The sequence below is a fragment of the Leptodactylus fuscus genome, chromosome 11 (genome assembly GCF_031893055.1).
Source record: "Leptodactylus fuscus isolate aLepFus1 chromosome 11, aLepFus1.hap2, whole genome shotgun sequence".
Classification (NCBI taxonomy): Eukaryota; Metazoa; Chordata; class Amphibia; order Anura; family Leptodactylidae; genus Leptodactylus; species Leptodactylus fuscus.
The window spans coordinates 6,803,383-6,830,857 of record NC_134275.1 but is presented as its reverse complement, the minus strand read 5'-3'; the positions used below and the strand labels follow the sequence as shown (position 1 = coordinate 6,830,857).

Genomic DNA, 27,475 nt, shown 5'->3' with positions numbered 1-27,475 from the left:
TGGCCCCTGCACACAGTATTATGTCCCATAGTGGCGTGTGCACACAGTATTTTATCCCCTAGTGGCCCCTGTGCATAGTATTATACCTCATATTGGCCCCTGCACACAGTATTATGCCCCATTGTGGACACCCATGAACAATTATTATACTTTGGGGTTTTTTCAGTGTTTTATATTAGATTCCCATCATGAGGTCACTGGATCTGATTTACTGCCATCTCCTTGTTTACAGTACGGAAGAGAGACCGACCAGTTGAATAAACTGAGCAGAAGTGAAGGACGACAAAACCTCTTCTCATTCGACTCGGACGTGCAGGTGAATGTTTTGTTCAGTGCTTCTATCTATCTATCTATCTATCTATCTATCTATCTATCTATCTATCTATCTATCTATCTATCTATGGCAGCCCCTAGTGATACATCCTTACACTATGGTGGTCAAGATATGTATTGGACATTCTACAATAAGATATTTCTGGATATTATTAATTCACTTTTTAGTTCTGCGTTTAATGTTGGCCTATGTACTCAGTAAAGCTTTTCTCTTCTACTGTTTTTAGAGACTGGACTTCTCTGGTATCGAGCCAGACATACGGCCATTTGAAGAGAAAAGCAGACGTCATTTCTTAGTGACCTGCCAGGAGCTGAGCTTTAATATACTTGGGAGTGTGACCGAAAATGCTGAAGGACCCTTAACTAATGTAAGCACTTATAATTTCCAAGGAATAGCCTTGTTCCAGACTTGTCGCACTGCTCACTCCTTATAATAAATTCTGGCTGTTTGGATCTTTTTTAAAGTTTTTATAGTGGTGTTTTATTATAAAAATACAATCTGTGTGTGTTAGGCACATTTTGGTGTTTAAATTGATATCAATAGAAATCTTGTGATATTGGGGGTGATTTTTTTTCCTTCTTGATGCAAATTTGTATCACCGATTACATGTCACTTTCTCACATCCATTCAAGCTGCATCATTTTTAGACCCTAATGCACTTCAGCTCCCTTATTTATTTATTTTTTTTCCAGGTTGAGCCATTTTTTGTCAGTTTAGCTCTGTTTGATGTGAAAAACAACTGCAAAATTTCTGCGGACTTCCATGTGGACCTTAACCCTCCGTTAGTAAGAGAAATGTTAAACAATCTGTCGCCAGATGGAACCGACGGTGGAAGTCCTAAGAAGTCCTCTGTACAGAATCTCATCCATGGCATCCCAGAATCTCAGATCCAGTTCATAAAGGAGGTGATCTATCATCTATCTATCTATTTATCTATTTATCTCCTATCTATCTATCTATCTATCTATCTATCTATCTATCTATCTATCTATCTCCTATCTATCTATCTATCTATCTATCTATCTACAGGATGCACTTATGGCTGAGCTGTTAGTGTCACTGGTATTACTATTAGGGGGGACCGACTGTCCTATGTAATGGTCCCCCAGACCATCACACCAGCACCTGGGTCAGTGGGTTCTCCATAGCAAAGGCAGGATGGAAATGATCACCATATCACCTCCATACTTGAACTCTACCATTATCAGATCCCAAGCAGAACTTGGATTTGTTCCAGTCTGTATAAGTCTAGGTTATTTTGTTCATGACACCACTGCAAATGAAGACGTTGCCAGCTGGCTGTCAATGGCAGAACATATAATGGGTGCCGTAACACCAAATTTCCTTCTGTTAAGCATTTGGAAATAGTCCAGGCAGAGACAGGGATGTGTAATGGTGAACAAGGAATCTGTGGGAGCTGCTCATGCTTGTCAGTGGATCAAGCAATCCTCTCTACCGGTGGTCTGTCTGGGCCATCAAGAGCCTTTCATTGTGTGTGTGCATACCTACACATATCACTGCACCTCATAGCAGCTAGATCAGAATGGCCTAGATGAGCCTCAGTCCAATGATGCGCCCTCTTTCAAAGTCTGTCAACTAGACATAAGGTCTGCTCATAGTGGGATGTCTTGCATTCGACAATCTTGGACCCATAGGTACACTACTACTACTACTACAAAAGTAGCCTCTGAGAGCTTTTTATAGGGAAACCCTTGTCTTCCCTCTAGTGGTAAGGCCCAGTATTACACCAGTAACCATTCACCTATCTGATTCATAACCTCAGGCCGAGTTTTGCAGCCGTCTCGCCTTCCTGCTCCTTTTACTAATCACAAATGACTCTTATCCTTCTTGCGTTCCAGGGGATATTTTCAGTGACGAATCCACATCCGGAGGTTTTTTTGGTGGCGCGAGTTGAAAAAGTCTTACAGGGAAATATCACACATTGTGCCGAACCTTACATCAAAAACTCGGACCCAGCGAAGGTATCCTCTCCTCTCTCTCCTCTCCTCTCTCTTGTCATCTCTGGAACTTATTAGGAAATATGTTGTTTCTGCTTCGCCCGGGTCATTCTTTCCTTGTGTCGTCGCCTATAGTTTCCTGTCATTGTCGTTAATAATTTCCTTCCATTTAATTTATAGTCATTGAAAAGCTTCCTGTTTCACAAGCCTAGAAATTGCGAAGCTCAAAATCGAGAGGTCAAATCGTCTCCTCCTACGATGGAGATAAAAATTAGAATTTAGAAACAATGTATATTTATAGAAGCATTGGTCAGATCTTATTGTATCTGAATGTATCTTTAGAATGTTCTATGTATTCATTATCCATCTCCTTTTAGACAGTGTTGCAGGTCAGCAAACTTTTTTTTTTTATTGAATTTTTTTTCACTAATCTTTGCAGCTGATGTTTTTCTTCTTATTTTTAGACGGCACAAAAAGTTCACAAGATTGCAAGACAGGTCTGCAGTCGCCTGGGTCAGTACAGAATGCCGTTTGCTTGGGCCGCAAGGTACGCGTCTTGTTGTTGCACGAATCTTCGGTCTGTTTGTAGCTATAGTCATTGTTTTAATGCATTTTCATTGTGTTCTGGTTTTGTTTTTTAAGGCCGGTGTTTAAGGACACTCAGGGGACCTTGGATGCCGAAGGGAAATTTTCTCCGTTATACAAACAGGATAGCGGCAAACTTTCTAATGACGATCTTCTGAAGCTGCTGGCGGAGTACAGGAAGTACGTCGGCTTTATAGATCTCACGTCTATTATGGGCAGTTTGCTGTTAGTATTGATCATTCAAGACAACACGCTCTTCAATGGTTGTTTTTTTGCAGATTTGATATAAACTGCTTTTCTATCTGTCTGTTATATAGAACAGGTGGGGAAATGCAAAAAATGAGGGATGGACCGAAGTTTTTGTTCCGTGCGCGAATCAATAGAGAAGCCTGTCAGTCTTGTATTCTCCACCAATACACAGTGATTGACAACTGTATATACAGTACATACAAACTGATACAAGAAAATCTGTCAGTCATTCTGTGTAGCCATGAAAAGCAAGATTAATAGATTCATAGGCGTCCTCTGTAAGTCTTGTAAGTGCAGACGTCTCATTAGGATAAGCCATCACTTTATGATTGGTGGAGGGTTCGGACCACTAGGACCCCTACCAATCCTGTGCCTGAAGGGGCCACAGTGATCATATAGCATTGCATCACCTTTACAGTCTTTCCCTGCACGTCCGGTTGGGCTTGTATAGGAGACCTTACCAATCTATTTTAACAGTTTGCCAAAAGTTCACTTTATTATGGCAGCCTTGGTCAAAATAGACTTGTTAAGTTCAAGAGGGGCCTGGACTCTTTGCTTGAAAGTTAAAATATTGCAAGTTATGGGAAGTAGCATTCTGAGATGGAATAATAATCCAGGGATTTATTCTGATTGCCATGTTTGGGGTTGGGAAGGGATTTTCTGCTGTAATATAGGGCAATTGTTTGGGGTGGGGGTTTTGCCTTCCTCTGGATGAATATGGTAGGTTGAACGTGATGGACTTGTGCTTTTATATTACTATGTATTATATAAAAAAGAAAAGTTATAAACTTCATGCTGTTACTAATGTAGTGATTATCTGATCATGTTTTTCCAACACAGACCAGAAAAGACCAAGCTCCAAATTATACCCGGACACCTGGATGTTACTGTGGACTGTGTTCCTCTCGAATTTTCAAGTATGTTTGACATAAAATGTTTCAAAATTGTTTCACGGCCAGGAGCCGTGGCATAAATACCGGGGCAGCAGCGGTAGTGGCTGCCACAGGGCCTGGGACTAGGGTTGAGCAATTGTGATCGGGAAAGATTGGATCCCGATCGGTGATTGAGCAAATTTCACAATCAGGATTGGATGAAAAATGATCGGAAATTGGATTTTAAAAATCGATCCTGAAATCTCAAGATCGGCTCAATCCTACCTGGGACATTAGGGGGCCTGGTGGGCCCCTGTTGTGTTTTTTTTTTAAATTTCTTTAATAGGCCGTTACCTGTCGGAGTAATCCCAGCCCTATTTACTTACTGATCCTCGCTCCGGCTCGCGGCCCACTGAGCTTCCCCTTCTGTAGAGTAGGGTTCGGTAAGTAAGGCCGCGGGCCCACAATCCCAACAGACACTGCTATCATTATACTCTGTCGTCTTTTCAGACCCCAGAGTATAATGACCGGAGACCCAGGGAGGTGAGGGAACATTACCCATTTCACATGTTCGCCTTGGGCCCCAGCCATTCCTAGTTACAGCACTGCTTCTATACATTGGATATTTTAATTTTTTTCACGTGACCTCTGTCAAGGTTCAAGGATTTCCCACGTGGTTTCCTATGTAAAGCATTTGCTGATTATTCCAAAAGCAACCGAGCCAATGGCAACTACCGTGCTCTCTTCTCTGGGGATAACAACCATTAGTACTGCAGAAACAAGAAAATCAATATTTCATGAGAAAACATTAATACTTGGCTTTTGTACTACAAGAAGAACCGGAGTTGCTGGATGTGAACGCAACGCGTGATCTTAATAATGTGTCATTACACGAGGACTTGGCAGGCATCGGCTTATTACGGCTGTACGAAGCTAACCTATCTCTCTCCCGTCCGCCTGCTTTATAAACACATAACTAGATTTGTGGCAGTTTTTTTTGATATTAGGTAAATTACTAATTTCATAATCATTCTTACAATTGAATCAGGAACGTTCTGTGACATTTACTAATAACTGGCAAATAATATTACAGTCAATGCGCTGCAGAGATATAATGAATGGCCTATGTTTAGTCTAGGTCATCCATATCAGCGTTTCCGTAGATATAAGTGACTTGCTGTGATTTCCAAAACTGCAACAGTTTTGGAAATCGGAGTGTTCGCCGCGTATTTTTCCGAAAATTGTGGATAGGTCAAACCGCAATGTTTACGTCACGTGGGGCTCCGGTCATAAGAAAAGGGAATGAAGGCCTGAAACAGTATCTGTTCTAAAAACAATATTTATAATATTCTGTGTATATACATATAGATTATATTAATATATCTATTGATAATCAATCAGCCATCCCACGTCAGTCACTTCTACTACTGTTACATTTACACCCTTCTAGTTAATGTATTAGTAATAACCCTATTGATTATTCTATGATTTCTATCCTCCAGATCGTGTGACCTCATCCTACGTACCCGTTAGACCGTATGACAGAGAGAAACCAAAAATTGCCGTGGAAATTGAGGAATTTGTCCCAGAAATGACCAAGTATTGCTATCCCTTTACTACCTACAAAAACCATCTTTATGTCTATCCTCTACATTTAAAGTACGATAGCCAGAAATCATTCGCGAAGGTAAATCCATGACGTTCAGTGTTGTCCTCTCTGGTTACACGATGGCTTTCTGCTAATGTATTGTGGTTGCTAAATTTCCTCAGGCGAGGAACATCGCGGTCAAGATTGAATTCCGAGACATGGATGAGCCCGATGCGCCAGCTCTGAAGGTCTGTTGTCTTTTCTGCTTATGTTTCCACATCTGAAACCTCAATTATTTTTTCCCACAAGCTTGAAGACATTGTGCGTTGTTCTCTATGCACACGGGCTCTTCTGGAATATTTAATGAGCGATGGCCAAACAAATTGTTGTTTCTAAGATGGAAACTAACTAGCAACTTTGTAAGTAGTTTCCTGAGTTACAGACTACGGACACGCTTTGTGTAGTCTGATCCTGTAGTCACTCTCTCTTTTCTCTTCTTGCTTTTCACATTTGGTGGGTAAGACGACGACGAAGAGATCAGGTTAAAGGGGTTGTCCCGTTACGGTTACTTGCCCCTATCCACAGGACAGGGGATAAGTGTCCGGACACTGGGGGTCTGACGGCCAGTTACCCCAATGATCAGGAAGATGGAGGTCTGAACATCCCCCTGAGGCCTCCTTGTGAATGCACTTGTGTGACCGGCGCTCTATTCATTTCTATGGGACTGCGGGCACTTGCGGAGATTACAGTTCCATAAAACTTCATGGAGGGCCGGTCACACAAGGGCATTCCCAAGGAGGCCTCAGGGGGACGTTCAGTCCTCCTGATCCTTGGGGTAACCGGCCATCAGACCCCCAGTGTCCGGACACTTATCCCCTGCCCCGTGGATAGGGGTAGGTTTCCATAATGGGATAACCCCTTTAAAGGGAGTGTGGTTACATGATCAGAGATGTGTCCTCTTGACATGACATGTTCAGATATGTGCGCCTTGAGGTTAGCATATTATCAAAACAATATTATATTTGTATACTCTGCCAAGTGAAGTCTATCCTTCTTGTGCATGTGTGGCCACCTAGTGGTTGTATTGTAGATTACAGCCTGTCAAGTCTTTCTAAAATGTCCTGATATTGCATTCACTTGGTCTATATATATGCATATACATCTCCGTAAATGCAGTGTGACATTATGACTTCTTGTCGGCCGTAGTGTATTTATGGAAAGCCTGGCGGACCCGTATTTACCACAAATGCATACGCTGTGGTCCTGCACCATAACCAGAGCCCAGAGTTTTACGATGAGGTGAGTATTCTTGCAGCATAGTTCGGACATACAGACCTAGTAAACTCTGTCATATATAACAATACTCATGCATGCTTAAAATTTCCATTATGTATGGAAGAAAAAAGTAAAAAAAAAAAAATATATATATATATATATATATATATATATATATATATATATATATATTATATATATATATATATATATATATATATATTTTTATATATGTATATATATATACTGTATTGTGCAAATGTGTGATTGTGTTATGTATTATATTTATTATAGTTACTTTTATTTGCTATATTTTTTCAGATAAAGATCGAGCTTCCTTTACATCTCCACCAGAAGCATCATTTGTTGTTCAGCTTTTTTCACGTGAGCTGTGACATAAATTCCAAGGGGAGCAGTAAAAAGCATGAAAATGCAGAAACCCCAGGTAAGGCGATGGACTGCCCTGCTTCAGATTGTAGGTTCATCTCTCTATGAGGAAACTGATCATTTGACGCTTATTTTCCCTGGATTCTGAAGAAGGTATTACAGGGTACTCTCTATAAATCGGGCAATGATCACGTCACTCACTTATTTAGGGTTAGAAGCCCCGATGTCTTATACATACGTACATAGACATAATTCACACATTCAGTTTTTGGGGCCGTTTCTTTAATCAGAGGTGGATTCAAGAGAAAGGAAGACTTGCACGTCTTATTTGTATCCGCGTCCACCTATAGCTACAGAAAATCTTACCATGTCACTGAATAGTGGATGAAATTCTTTGGAAACACTGCAGTTTCCAAAGCCATCGCAGCATGTCAATTATACCTACGGAAATGCCAGCAATTTCCCTATAGGTATAATGGAAGCAAAATGTCTGCAGAGTTTTTTTCCACTTCACTATGTGGGACCTGAGCCTTAAACTGGAATGGGAACAACCCAAGCAGAGTTGAATCAGGGATACAGTTGCTGTCCCGTTGGTGGAGATAGGGTCCCACCCCGTCAAGATTGGTAAGTAATAGAGCTCCACACGTAAACTGTGTTCAAGGTAATTTATTGTAGCGAATGAGTGAGTACTTTCGGTCTATTTTTCGACCTTCCTCAGACTCTACATAGAACATAAAGAGACATTCTGTCATGAAAATTGCAACATGTTGTAACAGCACATGCTGTAAAATAAAAAGAACAAAATATGAACATTTATAACACAAACAAATCACAAACATTAAAGCCATGTGTCAGCAAAAGTGGGTCTCCATCTGCAGTGTAGTTAGGGTCTGGATAGTAATAGTAGTATATATTGGTCAAGGAAAATTGTCAAACCAAAACATAAAATCTAACATTCCAGCAGAATAGTCTATAGATAAAGATAATACAAAAATATGTCATTTTGGTATGAAGCTGCATGTATTGTCCCATAAATAAAAACATAAGTAAAGCAGAACAAAAATAGTCACCTGTTGATTCAGTAGTCCAGTATACATAGGGAGTTAATTCAGTTCTGCCTATTAGATTAAAGAGTGCATAACATCAGTATAATAGCCCCCCAAAATTTTTTCAATTTTTTTACTTTTTTACATATTTTTTATTTTTATTCTTTCTTTTTTTTATTTTTTTACTTTTTATTTAATTTTCAAATTGTTTATTTTTTGGTCTTTATTACCTTTTATTTATCTCCACCTTTATATTCACTGGGTCTTTTCACTATTTAACCACATTCTTTTCCTCATTTTCCTTTTATCTTTCTTCTAGTATTAGATAGTATTCTCTATTTTCAGCCATTTCCCATCCCTGCCCCATAGTCCTTTGTACATGCTTCTCCTTCTCTACCTATGCTCTATGTCACACAAGCACATATATATGAGATCTCCTAGCACATCGCACTTCCCTAGTGCGCATGCGCTTTTCGGGCGGACGCCCTTTTTTTTTTTGACCGGCAGTCTCTCTATGCATCGGGCGCGCGCGCATGCGCAGTCACCTCTATGCACGTACGTTCGTTGCCATACGCGCGTCGGCCTAATAGCAAGAGGCCGGAACTTCCCCTTTTTAAGGCGGACAGGGACGCTGACATGGCGCGCTTCTTTCCATTTCGCCAAAGGCAATTCCCTGCTGCGCATCTCTGCAAAAATCTTTGCTTTTCATTGCATTAACCCTATGCGGGCCCGGACGGGCGGGAGGTAAGGACCCTTGGCAACGAGCATTGCTATTACATTCATACTCCCTTCTCATGGGGGGCTATTATACTGATGTTATGCACTCTTTAATCCAATAGGCAGAACTGAATTAACTCCCTATGTATACTGGACTACTGAATCAACAGGTGACTATTTCTGTTCTGCTTTACTTATGTTTTTATTTATGGGACAATACATGCAGCTTCATACCAAAATGACATATTTTTGTATTATCTTTATCTATAGACTATTCTGCTGGAATGTTAGATTTTATGTTTTGGTTTGACAATTTTCCTTGACCAATATATACTACTATTACTATCCAGACCCTAACTACACTGCAGATGGAGACCCACTTTTGCTGACACATGGCTTTAATGTTTGTGATTTGTTTGTGTTATAAATGTTCATATTTTGTTCTTTTTATTTTACAGCATGTGCTGTTACAACATGTTGCAATTTTCATGACAGAATGTCTCTTTATGTTCTATGTAGAGTCTGAGGAAGGTCGAAAAATAGACCGAAAGTACTCACTCATTCGCTACAATAAATTACCTTGAACACAGTTTACGTGTGGAGCTCTATTACTTACCAACCCAAGCAGAGTATCCCACATTAGTCCTGTGTGTAAGGCCGGGGCCCCTTATTGTGAAAACGCCTTGTTTCTTCGTCCTCTGTGAACTGGGAACATGGCCTTACAGGTTGTGGAAACAGGGTGATATACGTATACTGTAAGCAGCAATGTAAGGGAGACTATCGGTTCACCTATATTTAATCATGGATTCCTTGTTTTTATTGTTAATGTCTTACTGTTTGCAGTTGGCTATAGCTGGGTGCGATTATTAAAGGAAGGCCGAGTTATTACGTGTGACCAACAGCTGCCCGTCTCTGCCAATCTGCCCTCTGGGTATCTCGGGCAGATGGAAACAGACACGAAGAAGGTAAAAGATAGAGGATATCAATAGTTAGATAGATTAATAGATAGATATGAGATGGATAGATATGAGATAGATAGATAGATAGATAGATAGATAGATAGATAGATAGATAGGAGATAGATAGATAGGAGATAGATAGATAGGAGATAGATAGATAGGAGATAGATAGATAGGAGATAGATAGATAGATAGATAGATAGATAGATAGATAGATAGATAGATGTGTGTAATATAATATTAGGTATATAATACATATACACTATGTGATCCAAAGTATCCGGACACTTGGCTGAAAATGACTTACAAGTTGGTGGCGCCCTCCATCGGTAATGCTGGATACAATATGGCGTTGGCCCACCCTTAGCCTTGATGGCGGCTTCCACTCTCGCAGGCAGACGTTCAATCAGGCGCTGGAAGGTTTCTTGGGGAATGGCGGCCCATTCTTCACGGAGTGCTGCACTGAGGAGAGGTATCGATGTAGGTCGGTGAGGCCCGGCACGAAGTCGGCGTTCCAAAACATCCCAAAGGTGTTCTATAGGATTCAAGTCAGGACTGTGTGCAGGCCAGTCCATTACAGAGATGTTATTGTGGTGTAACCACTCCGCCACAGGCCGTGCAGTATGAACAGTTGCTCCATCGTGTTGTAAGATGCCATCGCCATCCCCGAATTGCTCTTCAACAGTGGGAAGCAAGAAGGTGTTTAATACATCAATGTAGGCCTGTGCTGTGATAGTGCCACGCAAAACAACAAGGGGTGCAAGGCCCCTCCATGAAAAACACCACCACACCATAACACCACCGCCTCCGAATTTTACTGTTGGCGCTACACACGCTGGCAGATGACGTTCACCGGGCATTCGCCATACCTGCCATCGGATCGCCACATTGTGTACCGTGATTCGTCACTCCACACAATGTTTCTCCACTGTTCAATCGTCCAATGTTTACGCTCCTTACACCAAGCGAGGCGTCGTTTGGCATTGACCTGCATTATGTGTGGCACCCAATCACCTGACCACGTTCAAAGTCCGTGAGTTCCGCGGAGCGCCCCATTCTGCTCTCTCACCATGTCTAATGTCTACTGAGGTCGCTGATATGGAGTACCTGGCAGTAGGGGGCAGCACAATGCACCTAATATGAAACACGTATGTTTTTGGGGGTGTCTGGATACTTTTGATCACATAGTGTATATAATCATTGATAATCAGTTGTATGTTTATTGTAGTAATTGTTGCTATTTTTGTGTAATTCTAGGGCAGCAGTGATGTCAAATGGGTTGATGGAGCAAAACCCTTGTTCAAAATCGGGAGTCATCTGGAATCCACTGTGTATACACAAGTAAGTGTGTCATGTTGCGGGTATGTTCACACTATATGTACCTGGAAAATCCACTTTAGGCTACAAGGCCCCACATAGCAAGCTGCAGTCAAAAAGTGACGTGGGAAATGCCGCAGCAGAAACTCATTGCAGTTTTTCCCGCAGCGCTTTTCACAGAATGTCTGCAGAGTTTTGCCCTTCGGACTTTCTGTTTCAGTTATACTTCGATGTAAAACGCCGAGGTTTCCGTAGGTATAATTGACATGCTGACATTTACAAAAACGTGATAGTTTTTGAAATTGCGGCATGTGCGTTGCAGATATTTTTCTGCAATGTGTGGATGGGATTAGTCAGAGTCTTATCCACTTTGCAGTAACCGTAAAATGCTGCAGTTTTTGTACCTGCATTCCTGCCACAGCAAAATTTCAGTGTTTCCACTAGGTGGGGCCCTGGACTTAAGGTAACACCATATACATCTTATACCCTTTTATTAACTATTTGTATAATAGACCAGGGCAGTAGCAGGGACTTCTAATTCCCCACAGATGCCATTTCAACACTATTAACAGAATACAGGCGGCATATGATGCTGCATTAAAGGGATTCTACCATTGAAATGAATGTTTTTTTTGGTGCTCACACGTCAGAATAGCCTTTAGAAAGGCTATTCGTCTCTTACCTTTAGACGTGGTCTCCGCTGCGCCGTTCCTTAGAAATACCTTTTTTACCGGTATGCAAATTAGTTCTCTCGCAGCGATGGGGGCAAGCCCCAGCGCTGAAAATGCGATGGGGGCGTCCCCACTGCTGCTCAAAAACACGATCCTGTGACGCCTCTATCTTCGGCTGGATCCTCCCCTTCTCTGTCATCTTTCTTTGCGTCACCTCCGACGCCTGCGCAGTTGCCTCTGCCAGTGAGACACCAGCAGAGCCGAGTGTGCATGCTGGCCGGCGGCCATTTTTGGGAGGCCGCTCCTGTATTGAACTACAAGAGCAAGAGCGGCCTCCCAAAATTGGCTGCCAGCCGGCATGCACACTCAGCTCTGCTGGTGTCTCACTGGCAGAGCCAACTGCGCAGGCGTCGGAGGTGACGCAAAGAAAGATGACGAAAGAAGGGGAGGATCCAGCCGAAGATGGAGGCGTCGCTGGACCGTGTTTCCGAGCAGCAGTGGGGACACCCCCATCGCATTTTCAGCGCTGGGGCCCGCCCCCATCACTGCGAGAGAACTCGTTTGCATACTGGTAAAAAACTGTACTTCTAAGGAAATGCACAGCAGAGATCACGTCTAAAGGTAAGAGAAGAATAGACTTTCTAAAAACTATTCCGATGTGTGGTCGCCAAAAAAATTCATTTCCATGGTAGAATCCCTTTAATGCTGTTTTTCGGGATGACCTATCCTTAGAATTAGGTAATTTATATGTGATCCTTCAGGGTCTGATAATGAGACCCCACAGATGAGCTGCTCGAAGAGGCCGTGTCTCTTTGCAATGACATCGTCTTCATCAGTCATTTCAGACATCTGCAGCTCAGTCCCATTCCAGTAAATCACTTGTGTGAAAGTTTAGTTCCGCTTGAAGTGTTCATTGTCGCGTCTACTCCTAGTCAGCGACTGATCCGTTCTCTTGTTTCAGGATTTACATCTGTACAATTTCTTTGAGTACTGCCAAAAAATCGTGTCCAGCTCTAAAGAGGTTCCCGGAGAACTTGTGAAATATTTAAAGGTACAAATTGCTTTTTCATTACGTCAGATTTTCCCGGAATAATTCTGATCTGTTTCCAGCTGAGGTCACAGCGTTACGTTTTATGAAGGGGGAGGGGCGGCTATAGATATACTTTGATACATTGATGATACAGTTTATGTACAGTAAGAGTTACAAGTTGCAACTATATCCTTAACAAGGTCTTAAGAACTGTATTGTCTACTAAGTGTCTTATCATGTCATAGGGAATGGCGAGGACTGATAGGAAGTTCTTGATATATTTTATACACTCTGTAGTGCTAGGTCACTTGGGAGAGACTTGAGGACGCTTTCAGTGATCTGAATAACACACATTTTACTTAAACCTTGTGTCCACAAGTGATGCCAGTGCATTACTAGGCTAGGACTATATACGAATATACGGTGCACCTATTAAGTGGAGCGTGACTGCCATCTAGTGGTAATCTATATATTACATCGCTGATGCTACTTGTCGTTTCCTTGCAGTGTTTGCATGCCATGGAGGTCCACGTCATGGTGCAATTCTTACCCGTCACACTCATGCAATTATTTCAAGTTTTGACGTCCGTTTCCAATGAAGATGAAGTAGCTTTAAATTGCACGTTGTAAGTTTGCTTTCCATATAAATAGAATAGGCTGGAATTAGGCAAGAAATACTTAAGCCCAGACAACAATGGTCCATGTTTATCGATGGTTTGATAAATGATGACAGCTTAATGCTACAAATCCATGCAATTGTTTTTTTGAAATCAGAGCGCAAAATTTGGGCTAGAAATTGAAAGATTAAAAAAAGCAAGGGAATGTTTTTCACACTTAAAGGGAGTCAGAACCAACCACAGTGCATGCTAGGGAACATGATGCTACACACTACTATTCCTTGCACATGCAACGTTTCCTTGCAAATTTGCAATGAGAGTCTCCAAGAGCTCCGGTCAGGAAATGCCAGGCCCATGTGCCGGAATTCAGCAAGTAGTGTTGTTATAGGTGTAGTGATAGGAATTGGCTGTCAATCAGGTGTACAGAGGAGGCGATTCTAACCTGAGTACAGAGCCCTTGGAGGTTTTGGCCTGCCCTCATCGCACTGGAACCTCATTTGAATATTTCTATTAAGTGCTTTTTGAAGGAAATGGTGCCTCTATTGGTGCATCGATCACAAGATAGGATAGCACTCGGCATAGTGTCCTCTAAAATCCACTGTGGCTCAATTTCCTGGTGACAGGCCTCTGCACACACTCCAGATTATGGGCTCAGGACTCTTGCCTTTCTTATTTTGCTTAAGGCTGGGATCCCTCATGTCGTAAACAAATCCCATCCCCACGTTAATACACACAGCGGACTCAATGCAATTTCCAAAACCATTGCAGGTATATCCCACCTTGGGACATAATTTGCACATATGTGCAGAAGTAACCGGGCTCTTGTACAGGTTCCCAAACGGTTCACAACAATTGCTGCTTGGGAGAGGCTACTGTATCTGAAGGGTTTGTTTCTCACTTGTGAATAATTTATGTGATGCTTTCATTGAAGGGTATTACTCCATATTGTGTCCAAGTGCCATGAAGAAGGTCTAGACCATTATCTTCGCTCCTTTGTAAAGGTAAGATGAAAATAAATCCAATGTCAGTATCTGGTCATGTCACTTCGGATTTTAAATCCACAATCCATTTCATACGAATACTTTGTTACCAGTGACGTCTGCTAATCCCTGACCCCGCACTCACCATGTGGTTGTATATCAGAGTCTTCATGTGAGTGTTCTAGACTTATAGAAAGTATACAGGTGCCCATAGGTCCCCATTATACTTATGGAAGTGCTGTATACAGTGTATCAAAAATAGCCTTTGTTTATTTTTAATGGTGGACTTATTACATTGTCTTATTACTTGCACTAAGAACATTATTACTGACAACGATCATCTTTTGGCTTTTGTGCAGCTTCTTCTAATGATCCTTTTTATTTGCAGTATGTCTTCAAAACAGAGAAGCTGCCTTCTCCTCAATGTAAGACGCTCCATGAGATTTTGGCGACCACCATGATCACCGTTCTTAAGCAGTCAGCTGACTTCCTAGTCATAAATCGGTTACTAAAGGTAATCTGGCCGTGTTTGCTGGGTATGGGGCTGAGGGGTAGTGTTTGGCTGCTGTTGTGTCGCTCACTGTGAGAGACTGTTTCTAGTTCTATTCGTTTGCAGTTATTTTGTTTTTCGGGTTTTTATGTTTATGCCAAAATCCTTAGGGCACATTCACATTACCGTTATGAAAGCCCATTGCTCTTTTCTGACATAATGAGAGCTATGGACATTAAAGGGATTCTACGATTACAATCTCTTTTTTGGTGGATAAGACGTCGGAATAGCCTTTAGAAAGGCTATTAGTCTCTTACCTTTAGATGGGATCTCCGCCGCGTCGTTCCTTAGAAATAGCGGTTTTTACCGGTATGTAAATTAGTTCTCTCGCAGCGATGGGGGAGGGCCCCAGTGCTGAAAATGCAATGGGGGCGTCCCCACTGCTGCTCGAGAACACGATCCTGTGACGCCTCTATCTTCGGCTGGATCCTCCCCTTCTCTGTCGTCTTCCTCCTGGGTCACCTCCGACGCCTGCGCAGTTGGCTCTGCCAGTGAGACACTAGTAGAGCTGACTGCGCATGCCGGCCGGTGGACATTTTTGGGAGGCCACTCTTGCTCTTGTAGTTCAATGCAGGAGCGGCTTCCCAAAAATGGCCGCCGGCCGGCATTCGCACGTGGCAGAGCCAGCTGCGCAGGCGTCAGAGGTGACGCAGGTGGAAGACGACAGAGAAGGAGAGGTTCCAGCCGAACATACAGGTGTTGCAGGATCGTGGTCTCGAGCTGCAGTGGGGACGCCCCAATCACATATCCAACGTCTTATCCACAAAAAAAGAGGTTTTAATGGTAGAATCCCTTTAAGGGTAGCAGAGCGAGGGGTGAAGGAAAAAGCTGAGTAAAAGGGATCAAAATTAGAGATGAGCGAGTACTGTTGGGATCAGCCGATCCGAACAGCACGCACCATAGAAATGAATGGATGCACCTGGTACTTCCGCTTTGACGGCGGCCGGCCGCTTAACCCCCTGCGTGCCGGCTACGTCCATTAATTTCTATGCGAGCGTGCTGTTCGGATCGGCTGATCTGAACAGTACTCGCTCATCTCTAATCAACATGTCCGACCTTCTCCAAAAATGATACAGAAAACTACCGAGTAAGACACTCGACAGGCCCTACAATAATATCAAAAAGTGACTGGTGACAGAATAGAACGGCTTCTAAAAACTTTATAAGTGGGGTCTGCGGTGTCACTGAGATCATACTGTGGGCGGTGAAGAGTTAAAAATGCAGCAGGAAGGGGTTAAAGTGTATTTTATCAAAAGCAAAGAACCATAAAAAACTTTCATGTTTTATGAATCCCAAACTGACCATCAGCCAAATGCCTAGAAATATACAGCTGATAACATGGCCGGCTCAATATTGACCTTCCATCTACAAATACGAGCCGCGCTTGTAGATTTCATTAATCTTGTTTCGGAAAATTTGCGTTGCTTTGATCCTGCCATAGCCAGGCACAGATATTTTTTAATCAGCTGAACATACTGAACAATCATTTGTGGATTTTGTAGCAGTTTTTGGTATGCATACATTTGGTGTAATGGTACGCACATAAATTTGGGAATAGCAAGAGCGTAAATTGAGGGGTTGCGGTCGAACCTGAGCCCAGGAGCCTTATAACCCCTTATGCTCCCTATATTAGGGGGATCAGCTCTATAAACCATAAATTAGAGTTGGAAGCCTAAGGCCGGGTTCACACAGGGTTTTTCGGTCCGAAACCTGAGGAGGCGGTTCAAAATACAGGTAGCTGCGACTGGATGCAGTCGTGCACTCTGCTCTGGATTAGGCCTAGTCGGGAGGAGGGAGCGTCTTCAGGCCGATTCGCGAGGCGACTCCGCCTGAAGAATGAGCATGTCGCCTATTGAAGTGACCAGCTCCTATTGATTTCAATGGGGACCGTCTTTTTGTTCAGGGTTTTGAGGCGGATATGGCATCAAAATCTTGACCAACAAACCCCGTCAGAGCTTCAGGTTACACCTCCATGTATACAGACATACACATACAAATACAATACAGGCCATGGAGGTTGAGGGCATTACTTATTGGCTCCCGGTCTTTCTGTAGCTCTCCACCGTTGCTCCTTGGCTCTTGAGCAACTCTTCTGATATGGCGGGGAGCGCCATCTTGTGGCCGGTTTATGGTCAATGATGTTCTTTCCACTTCCGGATTATGACCCCATCAGTGTTCACTGGAACATTCAGTAATTTAGTAAATTCTTCTGTAACCAATGCCAATAACGTTGCAAAGGTCTTGACAAAGTTCATTGAGAATTATTTCACCTGGTGTATATATATCTGTTTTCTAAAATTCGATTTTTTTTTTTTTTTTTCCCCCAGTACTCTTGGTTTTTCTTTGAAGCTCTGGCAAAGGCTATGGCATTGTATCTAATAGAAGAGAACAAAATAAAGGTAAGCTGTAATGTCACACCCCTGAATCTTTCACATATACGGTACAGACCGAAAGTTTGGACACATCTTCTCATGCAAAGAGTTTTCTGTATTTTCATGACTATGACAATTGTAGTTTTTCTACATGTCATAGTCATGAAAATACGGAAAACTCTTTGAATGACAAGGTGTGTCCAAACTTTTGGTCTGTACTGTATAGCATTTTATTCCTTGAATTTCCATCTTTTAAAACAGCAAACGCCCTTCAAATATATAAACTATAAAATTGTATCTGCTTTAGGTTCTTACTGTATACAGCTTTGTTATTGAGTTTAGTGCGTCGATGGGGATCAGGACCGAGAGCGCAGTGGTGGGCGATCAGTTAAAACCAGCAAAATAATTTTTAATGCTGTTTTGTTTCCGATAGGTTCCTCGACCTCAGAGGTTTCCGGACTCTTATCAAAATGTTCTCCATTCTTTGCTGCTCTCAATAATCCCGCATGTCACCATAAGATATGGAGAGATTCCGGAGGAGTCTCGAAACGTTAACATGAGCCTGGCCAACTTCATCAAGGTAAAATGATACAAAATAAAATGTGAAGATCAGCTCAGCCGTCCTCTGCTGTTCCTTTCAGTCGGGTTGTAGTGCTCGGTGATACAAGTCTGGCTGGTGTACGACTTGAAACCTGTAGGAAATTGGACGCTTTAATTTTATCGTTTACTAGCATCTGCCCGCGACTTCGTCTGCGGGTTGGTGTTGGCGCTGAGCCGCTTATATTTAACCAATTGCTGTTGTGGATGATCCGCCTGCTCCCGCGTCTCGGCTCTGCTACATCGCTGCATATGCGCAGCATACTCAGTTGTATGTACGTCTCTGCTTATGGAAAGCGTACTCAGCTGTGCTACATCGCTGCTTAAGCTCTGCTACATCTGGCCATTTGTATTATAGGGGTGTTCTTATGTCAGTGTGTGAGCAGCTTCTGTGTTGGAAACAGATGAACGGATGTAGTCGAAATTTGCCACAGTTCGATCAGCCTGCTCCCACGTCTTGGCAGAACAACACATTCACCCGATATACTCCTCTTGCCCACACACAGCCTGCATGTTCTGTAGTCTCCTGATCTTCCATGAGATTCCATTTTCTTCAGCTTTCACATTGTGTAGCTTCATCCTATATAGCTCCGCCCACAAAATAGCGTGTAGCTCCGCCCACTGCCTAGCATGATCCTATCCTACAATGGCTCAAGGACCTGTGATGATGTCACCACAGGTCCTTTAGTGTTGTGTGAACCTACATTCCTTCACTGTGGTTATGTAGAGACGTCATTTACCGGGATAAAAAGTAGCCTATGTTTTTATCGGGGTTCCTATCTATGTATGTGGCAAATTTCATGCAAATCCGTTGAGCTGTTTTTGCGTGATTGAGGAACAAACATCCAAACACACAAACTTTCACATAATATTAGTAGGATGTGCTTTGGGTTAATAAAGACAAAGATTTTGGCAGAGAGCTGGATATCGCTGTTACCTATTGTGGTAACTGAGAAGGATATATTAATGGGGTTGTCCAGAGTCTATTATTTATGGCTTATCTTTAGAATAGGTCATCAATATTAGATCTGTGGGGACCCCACAGACCAGCTGTACTGGGACAGCGTAGCACTTGGTATTGTTTACGTGTCAGGAGCTGCATCATTACAAATCGTAGCGGTGGGTGTAGGCACCACAGCGCTGCTCCATAGACTTCATTGGGGAAGCGTTGCAGTACTATAACACGCCACTTTACACAGCTTGTAAACAATACTAGGAACTGTGTTGTCTCAGTACAGCTGATCTGCAGGGGTCCCGGTCCTAGGTGTTGGATCTAATATTGGATAGTCCAAAATCCAAACCTATGGTTACTAGATCCCTCATGCTTATATCCGTGTAGATACTTAATACCGCATTGTTTATACTTGTAGCATTTGATCTCCATTTCCCTTTGGCACATTTGCCATGACCTACTTTTACATGCCAATAAATCTGACGGCGCACTCTTCAATTATCAATAAACATCAGCTAATAGACCTGTCTTATGTCGGCAGCCGAATCCTCCGCTGTGTAGATAGTTTATGTATCTTCATAAAGGTGATGATTTATAATGACTTAGCCCTGAAGTGACACTTAGGAACTGGAACATAAGTGGTAAGTAGTAAACCTTCGCACACGACTCCACCACAACCACATTCATCGGGAATATGAATAAGATAGAACTACTGTCTTGTAATTTGACTGGTGGAAGTCCTGAGACCCCAACCCATCTCTGAAATTAAACGGATCCTATCATTAAAATCACATTTTTTTTCTTGATCACACATAGGAATAGCCTTAAGGAAGACTATTCTTCTCCTACCTTTAGATGTCTTCTCCGCGCCGCCGTTCGGTAGAAATCCCGGTTTTCGTCTGTATGCAAATGAGTTCTCTCGCAGCACTGGGGGCGTCCCCAAAGCTGTGAGAGAACTCTTCTCCATCTTCTTTTGGCACGGGTCTTCTTCCAGGGGTTGGCATCAAACTTCTAGGCCTCGGGCAGAGCCGACTGCGCGTGTCCACAGGCCACAAGAAAATGGCTGCTTACACAGGAATTCGGCTCGGCCCGAGGCCTACAAGTTTGAACCCAGTTCCAGAATAAGACGCGCAGAAAGGCCGTTCCTGAAGAAGACGGAGGCGGCGCTGGAGATTTTTCTTGCAGCTTTCGGGACGCCCCCAGTGCTGCGAGAGAACTCATTTGCAGGAGAAGAATAGTCTTCCTTAAGGCTATTCCTACGTGTGATCGACAAAAACTGTGATTTTAATGACTGAATCCCTTTAAGAGACATGAGTGCTTTGCCGCTATAGCTTTGGTCCACTTTGCTCAGCACATACAGATTACTGACTTATCCACTTTCTACAACGTTCTTGGTTCTCCAAGGAGAATCAGGCTAAACTAGCTCTAGCTGATAAAGCAGAAGACTCAGCCGAGTTCTTCTTTTCCTTTGTTTCAGTGGTCAGTGAGTGTCTTAGCACCTAAACTCCCAAAACTTGTGACATGTCCAAAGTTCTCTGAGATAACACTTACATATTATTCCTTTTCTGACGGAGCTGGTTCTGGTGGATCCATGTTCCAAGGATTGCCCTGAAGCCCTATGGTCACGTGTTACATCCCTATTCCTAGGTGTCAGTTTTATGCTATGCAGATATATATTATGACACATCGTATGTTGAAGATGACTTATATGACGACCGTTTGTTGACCATTCGTGTTAAAATGAGTTGTATTTGGTGTGGACGTCATAGAGCGCAGTTCTCCGGTAGGTTATAAGATAGTCTTCCGTTATGTTGTGCTATAATGTATCACATGGTTGATCAATCCATGGAATTGCTGCCATACTATTAAAGTGCATCCTCCATGAACGGGCCTTCTATCAAGAAGCCGATTCCTCCCGGTTTAGCATTTGATGGCCAATATTTAGACAAGCCAGAGTGGATCACCACACAATCCCCATGAAGCAACCTCTTCCTTAGACCTGCCATTTTTGTTTTACCTGCTGTGAATAGATTTACCTGCATTAGAACAAACATGAACCTTCATAATGATCCAATATTCTACTTCTTGTTGTTATTTCAGAGATGCCTTACATTTATGGATAGAGGATTTGTCTTTAATCTCATCAATGACTACATGTCCGGATTCAGCCTTAAGGATCCAAAGGTACGTTATATTCACAAAATAATATGAATGTCGTTCCATTTAATTTGTCATTTGCAACAAGGTCATTCTTGTGCCCTGCAAATGATACAGACCCAGTGATATCTACTATCGGTGCTGGAACCTTCCCCCAGTTACTGTACTGTATGCTGGACATGACCAGCAATAAAACACTATCATTTTATTCCAGGTTATTTTTAGGTGACCATATTGTAAAGATCCCTATCAGTCCTACTGCTTTACACACTCCTGAATTACTGATGTGCAGACGTAATAATAAGTAAATATTGGCACCGTTTTCCATACAAACAGCAGATAACAACCTTGGTTCTAATAATAAATGCACCCACCACAAGGCAACTTGGCAATTTTAAAGGGTTAGTCCTATCTCTGATAATCATGGCTAAAATGGAAATAACCGGCTGCCCCGAGTGATATGGTATAACTCACACAGAGGTAAATGGGAGCTATGGAAAGAGCATAGTAGCTATATCTATACTGGGAGTTACTGAGGTTATGAGGGTAATATTGCTGCTTACGGAGAGATCACCGTCACAGACGTATGGAGTCTTACAAAGCCATTTTCGCTCCACTGGGGGGATTATGGGAAAAATACACTGTCACCTACCTCTCAGGGCTCCAGACAGGCTTCGGGCCTAGTTGTGTGACGTCTCTGACATCACATGACCAGGCCCTGCGTTCTGGATCATGGGATGTCCGGACGTCTTTGAAGATGGTTGACACCACCGAGGGCTGCAGCTGAGCTGGGGATAAGCCATACCTAGTTACACCAATGGGCAGTATATTGCCGTACGTAAACCATGATGTGCTGCCGACAGTCAATATGACTCTTTGCTATTGTGATTATTCAGCCCTTTGTACTGTGTAGACTTGTGGAAACAAACCCCGAGCACCGATCAGTCATGTGGATGATCAATGTTGTCCACCCTGACGCCTGGGCAGTGTAACATTTAACATTATTATATCCGAATGAATAGACATCAAACAAATATTACATCAAATGAAAACTTATTTTCGACTGATAAGTCCTCCAAGCAAAGACTTTGCCGTAATACCGACGTCCTGTGTGTCCGACTATAGAATATCCTATCTATGTTTACTCTCTGATTGCCATATGGAGCCACGTGCTGCCGGCTAAGTTCCTACTGATAACAGGTATCCAATATTAAAATCCTATCCCTGCCTTATCTTATGAAAACACTTTTTATTTGCAACTGATAGGCATCCAAATACAATACAAGGGCCTCGCTGTAATACAGATGTGTGTTCCACTATAAAATATCTTATCGGTGTTTATTACGCTGTTCGACAGATGGGATTAAATGATCTCAGATAAACTCCTGCTGATAAGCGATGCTGAAGCTTTATAGCAGGGCCAATGATACAGTATCATTGAATAAATAAGGGATGAACCCAACCTAAGGTCCCCGATGCAATGGTAAGATCCGAATAAATCCATAGATTCCAGGCACACTATGTGATCCAAAGTATCCGGACACCCGGCTGAAAATGACTTACAAGTTGGTGGCGCCCTCCATGGGTAATGCTGGATACAATATGGAGTTGGCCCACCCTTAGCCTTGATGACGGCTTCCACTCTCGCAGACAGACGTTCAATCAGGTGCTGGAAGGTTTCTTGGGGAATGGCGGCCCATTCTTCACGGAGTGCTGCACTGAGGAGAGGTATCGATGTAGGTCGGTGAGGCCTGGCACCAAGTCGGCGTTCCAAAACATCCCAAAGGTGTTCTATAGGATTCAAGTCAGGACTGTGTGCAGGCCAGTCCATTACAGAGATGTTATTGTGGTGTAACCACTCCGCCACAGGCCGTGCAGTATGAACAGGTGCCCCATCGTGTTGTAAGGTGCAATCGCCATCCCCGAATTGCTCTTCAACAGTGGGAAGCAAGAAGGTGTTTAATACATCAATGTCGGCCTGTGCTGTGATAGTGCCACGCAAAACAACAAGGGGTGCAAGCCCCCTCCATGAAAAACACCACCACACCATAACACCACCGCCTCCGAATTTTACTGTTGGCACTACACACGCTGGCAGATGACGTTCACCGGGCATTCGCCATACCCACACCCTGCCATCAGATCGCCACATTGTGTACCGTGATTCGTCACTCCACACAACGTTTTTCCACTGTTCAATCGTCCAATATTTACGCTCCTTACACCAAGTGAGGCGTCGTCTGGCATTGACCTGCGTGATGTGTGGCACCCAATCACCTGACCATGTTCGAAGTCTGTGAGTTCCGCGGAGCGCCCCATTCTGCTCTCTCACGATGTCTAATGTCTACTGAGGTCGCTGATATGGAGGACCTGGCAGTAGGGGGCAGCACAATGCACCTAATATGGAACTCGGATGTTATTGGGGGTGTCTGGATACTTTAGATCACATAGTGTATATACTAAGTATTCCCCACCATTGCCCTCAAGCTAGCCAGATCAAGATCGATCCGGATCCACGGAATGACAGCATTCAATTGTCACAAAAGAAAATTCTAGTCGTCCGTATATATTCACCACAGCAGCTACGACAGAGAAAATGTAGTTTTACACGATGGCCCTTGAAATGAATGGCATCCCATGTAAAGTAACTTGGCTCTAATTTGTCTAAGGATTCAAATTTCTTATGCAAACAATTCGGCACAATATTTTTTTATAGGTTAACAAAATCCTTAAAAGGATACAGTCCCAGACACAACCACTAGGTGGCAGCACATAGACACCTATAGAACAATACTTTGTAAAACAATGTTGTCTTGAGAAGCTAGTCCTCTTACAAAAGATATACAGTATTTCGACATGTCCAGCCAAAAGAAAAGGGCTCCTCTATGTGTGAAGCAGGAGTTACTGTTTGCAGGTCACAAGTAGAGTAGTCACTAAGCCCTACAAGGGTTGTAGTAATGGTTCTACCCCTTTACCTTCTTGTCTACTGTTTCAGTTCTGGCCCAAAATCGCCCATTTCAGGTTTTTGCTATGAAGGATTTGTTGAATCCAGTCCAAATTTCCTGCAGTGGGAAATCAGCAGCAGACGTGTTCCATGTGGACTGTGAGTGTCGCCAGATGAACATGTATGATATGTTATCTCTTTTTCAATGGCAGATACTAAATGAATACAAATTTGAGTTTCTACAAACCATCTGCAGTCACGAGCACTTCATCCCTCTCAACCTGCCCATGGTATTTGCCAAGCCAAAACTACAAAGAGTGCAAGGTAAGACTTATATCCTGCACACGTGACACCAGCGACTGTGGATAGAATACATACATTGTGTGTGATTCTGTGTTCTATCACCATTATGGAAGTGTCCATGTTTCTCCTTGTAAGACCACTCTGAGCCAGATTCTACTGGTAAGCGGATACATTAGATTAGATTACACTTGATCCTTGTATTTGGATCCAGTTGGTTTTAGGAGAATATGGCAAAGACCTCATCGTCAGGGCGGAATAGCAGACGTGTTCATAAGTACATTAGGCATTTCTCAGTCTCGCCTTGGGTAAGTATTGCCATGGTTGGATATCAGGCAGTTCTCCTTTAAGTGCCACATTAGATTAAAGGATGGGAATGGGGATCAGTGAGGGGGGATGGTAGCCCCCCATCCCCCTCACTGATCCACAGAAAGAAGGAGGGGTTACCCCTGTTGGGAATGCACCCGGAATGATTGTAGCTATGCTTCTGCTTTACACAACCCCCTCCCCCCAAAAATAAAAAATAAAAAAAAACCTCCAATGGTAGCATTAAAGATAGCCAAAGTGCGGCACTCATTGTACAGGCTAAATCTGGTGCTTCCATTACAGTGAGTAGGACCAAGGGTACGTTCACCAGGTTGGGGTAATACACGCTCATTCTCATAATTGGTTTAGGAGATCACCAGTTTATCCTCTATTGTATGGGTAGAGGATTAATCTGTTCCGTGACATAACCCCTTTAATGTAGATTGAAGTCAAGCAAAACTGACGATTTCAGTAGGGTCATCATGTTTTCTTATGTATGGTCAGGTCTGACTTTCCTCCATAGGCAGGCGTGTACATTTTCTCATACCTTTTAATATTCTATTCTCACCAGAGATGGGTTCATAAGGTAAGAATACATATCATTTGCTTGATCAGGAGGAATAGCTGTCTGCCGGACAAACTTTAATGGAGTGATCATCATGAGCGATAACTTACAGCCAAAAATCTGCTACTGAATGTGTTTCTGGCTTCAGTCTGTGTTATAGAAAACCTATTCAGACGTGTCCTTACTTACCTACTGTCTAGGCTCAACATATACTCAGTTGTGTTTCTTGAGGCTACTAGATTAAAACATTTTTTGCAATATTGTGTCCTGAGACGTCCGTCCTTTATGTGTCTGTGTGTGGCCACCTAGTGGTTTGGTTGTGGCTTGCAGTCACCAAATTCAAGCTATAGTAATGGTGGAGACTTCTGTATCCTAAGATTATATTCCTTGCAATGGACTAGGATGCAATAAGTATGTGATCTGAGATCTCGGTGCAGATGGGATAGCGCTAGCTAAGTGGCTAGTGGTGGGGGACTTTGGCTGGCAAATTTGTATGACACATTTATACTAGCCATGTCGTCACAGCAACTTTTCTGTGACACTACTTTATGCTATTTGACCAGTTTGCTTTGATATTATTATTATTATTCTGGCATACAGTATTTAGCCCAGGACTAGACAAATCCCATGCAACATAGTTGCAATCTTGTAGAACTCATTTTGTAACAATACTTGTAACATCTTGCAACGTTACTGTATAAACACACACATGATAGGATCTTTGCACACTTTTTGTCCAGCACTGATACATGGATGAAATTCTTCTGTAACTGATCAGATGAAGTCAAAACATACGGGGGGCATCTTGTCCAGACCAGTATTTCATACACCATGTCACAAAGCAGGCATGACTTCCAGCTGGTCCGTGCGCCAACGCTGAAACTGACCTAGCCAGCTCGAAACGGGTGTAGATTTCAGGGATTATTTACGCCAGTAAAATCTTATAAAAGATCATAAATCTGATGGGGGGGGGGGGGGGTTCGGCACTGCCCACGTCACCAGCCTTTCCATATCCCCTTTTAGGAAAGTGCTCAGTTCACATCTGCGTTTGAAGGTTTCATTCACCTATTTGCAGAGAATGCGGAGAGAAAAAGCACTGCATGCAGCATTTTTCTCTCTGCAGAAACCAAACCATCCCCATTATAATCTATGGGGTCCCCAAGCGGACTCCCCAAATGCAGATGTTAACTGAGCCTAAGAGCAAAAGTCTCAATCTTTTGCACAAAATTGTGACTTTTAATGCCTGCTAGGACAGAAAACTGATACATTTCCCCCATTGTAAATAAATCAATAAAAAAAAGGATACTAGAAGCATTTGTGATCCTTCGCTTCCTTGACCTTACTAAGCAATCTCATATCCTAATTTAACATTGATAACGCACTTTATTTCTTCTATTTACCGCTGCTGACACCCATGTCATCTCTAACCATGTTGTTACTTTAGTGCAGATAGTTTGGAGGACAAATAGACTTAAAGACTTACCCTTTTTTTCTAACTAACACGTAGGAATAGCCTTAAGGAAGTCTCTTCTTCTCCTACCTTTAGATGTCTTCTCCGCGCCGCCGTTCGGTAGAAATCCGGGTTTTCTTCGGTATGCAAATGAGCTCTCTCGCAGCACTGGGGGTGGTCCTTAGTGCTCAAACAGCACTGGGGGCATCCCCAATGCTGTGAGAGAACTCTCCAGCACTGCCTCCATCTTCTTCTGGAACGCCCTCTCCCTGCTTCTTCTTCCGTCCTGGGTTTCAATCTTCTAGGCCTCGGGCAGAGCTGACTGCGCATGTCTGGGCCACAAGAAAATGGCCATTTTCTTGTGGCCCGGGCATGCGCCGAATAATAACTGTATTATTCCCTACTGATGTTTGGTGATAAAGAATCTGTACAAATTGATTTCTTGCCTTATTTTATACGTTTACCTTTTCTTTTCACAAAACCATTAGATTTGTTATCATATGCTGTGGAGCGGATCAAACCCGTAGGTAGGTTGGTTTGGTAAACTTAATTCACCTTGTGGAATGATATGACTCCATATTTGCTGATCCATGTTCCACTTACTAACGCTCACTAACCGGATAGCGCCAAGATGGCTTCTACTACTAACATTGCTAAAAAGCTGGAAAAAACTGCTGAGTTTGCCTCTGTAGATGTA

At 42.8% G+C, this 27,475-nt stretch overlaps 1 protein-coding gene across 1 annotated transcript in view; it reads left to right on the top strand.

Annotated features, from left to right (window-relative positions):
- DOCK11 (dedicator of cytokinesis 11) overlaps positions 1–27,475 on the top strand; it is a 118,732-nt gene that overhangs the window by 32,777 nt on the left and 58,480 nt on the right. Inside the window, exons 10-30 of the mRNA XM_075259872.1 lie at positions 233–316; positions 561–701; positions 1,027–1,239; positions 2,194–2,316; positions 2,757–2,839; positions 2,935–3,057; positions 3,967–4,043; positions 5,501–5,685; positions 5,769–5,834; positions 6,793–6,885; positions 7,183–7,306; positions 9,855–9,976; positions 11,228–11,311; positions 12,920–13,009; positions 13,496–13,614; positions 14,537–14,606; positions 14,974–15,099; positions 17,463–17,534; positions 17,941–18,087; positions 21,157–21,240; positions 24,370–24,481. Coding sequence (XP_075115973.1) covers positions 233–316; positions 561–701; positions 1,027–1,239; positions 2,194–2,316; positions 2,757–2,839; positions 2,935–3,057; positions 3,967–4,043; positions 5,501–5,685; positions 5,769–5,834; positions 6,793–6,885; positions 7,183–7,306; positions 9,855–9,976; positions 11,228–11,311; positions 12,920–13,009; positions 13,496–13,614; positions 14,537–14,606; positions 14,974–15,099; positions 17,463–17,534; positions 17,941–18,087; positions 21,157–21,240; positions 24,370–24,481 — 2,338 coding nt within the window. The remainder of the gene's footprint in view (positions 1–232; positions 317–560; positions 702–1,026; positions 1,240–2,193; positions 2,317–2,756; positions 2,840–2,934; positions 3,058–3,966; positions 4,044–5,500; positions 5,686–5,768; positions 5,835–6,792; positions 6,886–7,182; positions 7,307–9,854; positions 9,977–11,227; positions 11,312–12,919; positions 13,010–13,495; positions 13,615–14,536; positions 14,607–14,973; positions 15,100–17,462; positions 17,535–17,940; positions 18,088–21,156; positions 21,241–24,369; positions 24,482–27,475) is intronic.